General features: G+C 41.2%; 1 protein-coding gene across 7 annotated transcripts in view; it reads right to left on the bottom strand.

The window, feature by feature from the left end:
- The window catches only part of kbtbd11 (kelch repeat and BTB domain containing 11), a 34,780-nt gene that overhangs the window by 8,133 nt on the left and 22,597 nt on the right, over positions 1–4,050 (bottom strand). For 5 of the 7 annotated variants that reach the window (XM_062982832.1, XM_062982844.1, XM_062982838.1 and 2 more), the window contains exon 2: positions 2,806–3,107. In XM_062982832.1, coding sequence (XP_062838902.1) covers positions 2,806–2,830 — 25 coding nt within the window. In that variant the 5' untranslated portion in view covers positions 2,831–3,107. The remainder of the gene's footprint in view (positions 1–2,805; positions 3,108–4,050) is intronic. The other 2 variants (XM_062982854.1, XM_062982857.1) reach the window with 1 other exon arrangement.

The following is a 4,050-nucleotide window of genomic DNA, read 5'->3' as shown; positions in this document are numbered from 1 at the left end:
CTGCAAATCAAGAGGAGAGGGCTGAGTGCCGCCCTCGCGCCCGCTTCCCCGGCTCTGCCTGGCTTGGAAGGGCGCGCGCTTCGGCCTCGCGCCCCTCCCCTGGCCACGCCCCTTTCGCGCGCCTCTCCCCCCCCCCGCGGGGCTTCCCTCGCCCCCCCCCCTTCCCTCCAAAAGGATGAACTCTTCAACCCTCCTCCGCACTCATACTCTGAGGAACCGGGAAGCCTGGCCCCCTTCCTTTTAACTGCCTGGCTCCGGAGGGATGGGGGGGGGGGGGATCTTGCTATAACCAAACCCATTGGTCTGGAATATCCCCTTTGCAAAAAAAAAAAAAAAACAACAACCAAAAGGAACTGGGTTGCTATGAGTTTTCCGGACATTCCAGAAGCATCCTCTCCTGACGTTTCGCCCACATCTATGGCAGGCATCCTCAGAGGTCTGTTGGAAACTAGGCAAGTGAGGTTTATCAGTGGAATGTCCAGGGTGGGAGAAAAGACTTTTGTCTGTCCGAGGCAAGTGTGAATGTTGCAATTGGCCAGCTTGATTAGCATCCAATGGCCCTGCAGCTTCAAAGCCTGTTTGCTTCCTGCCTGGGGAAATCCTTTGTTGGGAGTTATTAACTGGCCCTCATTGTTTCTTGTCTGGAATTCCCGTCTTCTGAGTGTTGCTCGTTATTTATTTACTGCCTTGATTTTAGAGTTTTTAATACTGGTGAGAGTAAGTCTTGATTAGTGAATAGAAATGTCCCCTCTTATTCCAGTAAAAAGCAGAAGAGTTTGGAAATGAACTGCTGTGTTGTGTTGAGTCTTGCATTAAGTCATAAGAACTCAAGGGGAAAATAATGTTTAGCTTATGAAGCACAGAACTCATTATTAAAAACATGGTAGTTATACATACAGGTTTCCCTGGGAGGAATCAGTCTAGTCTGACATGGAGGTTGTTCAACTGGTCCAGCATTTCTGTGTTCTCAAATAATTACTTGATTCATCAGGTGCTCTGCTATGGCTGACTTCTTAGAAATCCAGCAAATGCTACGTTCAGCAAAAGGATCCTCTCACCTCTGCAGGAGTCTACCATATACCATACAGCTGTGGACAAGTAAGTCTACATAGGGACCACCAAACGCAGCAATGCCCAAACACGAAGCAAGGAACATGAAAGGCACAGCAAACTAATTCAACCAGAGGTCAGCCATAGCAGAGCTCTTGATGAACCAACACAGCATATTATTTGAAAACACAGAAATGCTGGACCACTCTAACAACCATCATGTCAGACTACACAGAGAAGCCACTGAAACCCACAAGCATGTGGACAATTTCAATAGAAAGGAGAAAACCATGAAAATGAACACAATCTGGCTATCAGTATTTTAAAAAAACTCTATAATCAGGACAGTAAATAAAAAGCATTCTGAAAACAGGGGAATTCCAGACATTAAACAATCAGGGCCAGCTAACACATCCCAACAAAAGATTCCCCCAGGCAAGAAGTAGCCAAGCCTTGAAGCTGCAAGGCTATTAAATGCTAATCAAGCTGACCAGTAACACTGACACTTGCTTCAAGCAGACAAGAGTTTTTTCTCCCATCCTGGACATTCCATAGATATATAAACCCCACTTGCCTAGTTTCCAACAGACCTCATTACCTCTGAGGATGCCTGCCATAGATGCGGAACAAACGTCAGGAGAGAATGCTTCTGGAACATGGCCATACAACCCGGAAAACTCACAGCAACTCAGTGATTCCGGCCATGAAAGCCTTTGACAACACAATTCAAACAAGGCTGAGACAACAGGAAGTGAGAAAAATCTACACCTGGGAAGGGAAATCCACTCCTGGGAGAATTACCATAGGGGAAAGGGGGCTCCACTGAAACTCTGTCACCAATTCTTGTTTCCACAACAAGCTAATTTTGTCTAAATCCAATTCTCATAGGGAGAGAAAGTGAGGGGAAATCTTCTGAACAAGGACACAGACAGCAAAACAAACACCTCAGGGGTGTAAATCCTTCCCTATGCTATCCAAAGCATGTGTGTGTGTGTGTGTGTGTGTGTGTGTATATATATATATATAAATAAATAAATAAATAAAATATTGGCTGGATATATGTAAGTCGGAACAGGTATAGTTTAAAGTGTAGCTCCAGCTATGCAGTGTGCGTGTGTGTGTGTGTGTGTGTATAGCCAAATATTTGACTGGAGTTACACTTAAAATGTACTTGTTTTGACTTACAAATTCACCTTAAGAACAAACCTACAGAACCTGTCTTTGCCTATTTAAACCTATCATGTTTCTGAAGACATTTGTAGACACTAGTAAGCTTATGCCAGACCCTTATTCTAAGGCAATCCTGAGTCCACAGAGGCTAACTCCTAAAGAAGGAGAGTACATTGAGTTGCAGTCAGAGAACCTGGCCTGATACTGCATTTAAGGGGAAGCTTTCATGAGCTCACTTTCTATGCAAGAGTGCTGATGTGGTGCCTTACTCACCAGTCTCTATAGCAAACTATTATCATAGCAGCCAATGTGCACATGAAAGAGATGCGACTCAATGGCAGTTTGTGGACTGAGCTTGACCACAGTGGTGGATTAATTGAGGCCCTTAGACTTTAAATATTCCTACTCTTAAGTTAAGCATTCAAAGGTACGATATCCCAGAACCACAAGAACTACAAATCCCATATAATGTGCAATGTAATGTAATGGTATTTCACACATCTTAGATCATTTTTCATTTGTTTACTCACTTGCTGACAGCCCAAAGGATAATGAAAAGTTAGTTTATGATTATGATCAGGCTACCTGAAGTTCTTGTGATGGATGGCATCTTTCTGTATTCTTTCTTCAGTGTACAGTGTGTGGGGATGTGGTCCTTTTGGTGATTATATATTCTGATTATTTTTGACAGAATCAAATGGTGTCATTCAAAAATTGAGTTCTGAAATTATTTCAGTGGGATAAATTAACTGCAATACTGTACATTTTGTCAGAACATTTTAGAAAGCGATTCTTCATCTTTCTCTTCTCATTCAGTATAGGAGCCATCAATCAGCTTCAAAGAGATCTTCCATGTCTTATAGATTCATCATACAGCTTTTCTCCACCTATATAATAAATAAAAAATCAAATTCAGTTTAAAATAGAACTATCTTCATGCTATGCCTTTCATCTAGACCGATTCCTCCCAGGGAAGCCTGTATATATAACTACTGTGTTTTTAATAGTGAGTTCTGTACTTCAGAATCTAAACACTCTTCTCTCTCTTATGACTTAATGCAAGACTCAGCACAGCAGTTCATTTCCAACCTCTTCTGCTTTTTACTGGAATAAGAGGAGATAACATTCCTATCCACTAATTAATGCTTACTCCCATCATACCTATCTTCGAAAGCAAGTCTAGATGCAGTACTGTATAATTAGCCTGGCACAATGAACAGTGTGCCTGGAAAGAGGTTTGTGTTTCCACCCACATCAAAGGTTTCATTCCTGCCCATTGCATGGGATCTAAATTTCTCTTATTCTGAATGCAGGCTGAATGACTTCTCAAGCCTGAGGAAGATACCATCCTTTCCTCCTATCCTTTACAGCTTCCATCAGATAATATCCAATACATGGTAGAAACTTTCCAAAAATTTCAGAAATTTCAGAAACCCTGTGCTTAAATTGACAGATTGTTTGTCCAAGTAATCAATTAAGCTGAATGCCTGATGTTAGTTTACACTAAGACTATAAATTCAGTATATTATTCCAAATTACAGGCCACTCTTGAAACTTATGATAATAGCATGCCCCAAAAGTATACCCCATTTGGCAGAAGCAGCACTTTTCAGCATTTGGTCCATATGGATCCTAAAGATTTCAGATCAGTTTAACATTATAATGCCTTGCTATATATTGATTTAAGCCAGTTTTGTAAGTCTTTCAACTTACAATTTTTATAATCGCTAAGGTTATTGTCCAGCTTGTATTTTTCTCTACACAATTTGAAATGTTGCAAAATATACAGGTCAGTTATCTTTTATCAATATGAATGTTATCTAATAATAC

Source organism: Anolis carolinensis, chromosome 1 (assembly GCF_035594765.1).
Source record: "Anolis carolinensis isolate JA03-04 chromosome 1, rAnoCar3.1.pri, whole genome shotgun sequence".
Lineage (NCBI taxonomy): Eukaryota > Metazoa > Chordata > Lepidosauria > Squamata > Dactyloidae > Anolis > Anolis carolinensis.
The sequence above is the reverse complement of the archived record's forward strand: the minus strand, read 5'-3'. Positions and strand labels throughout refer to the sequence as shown.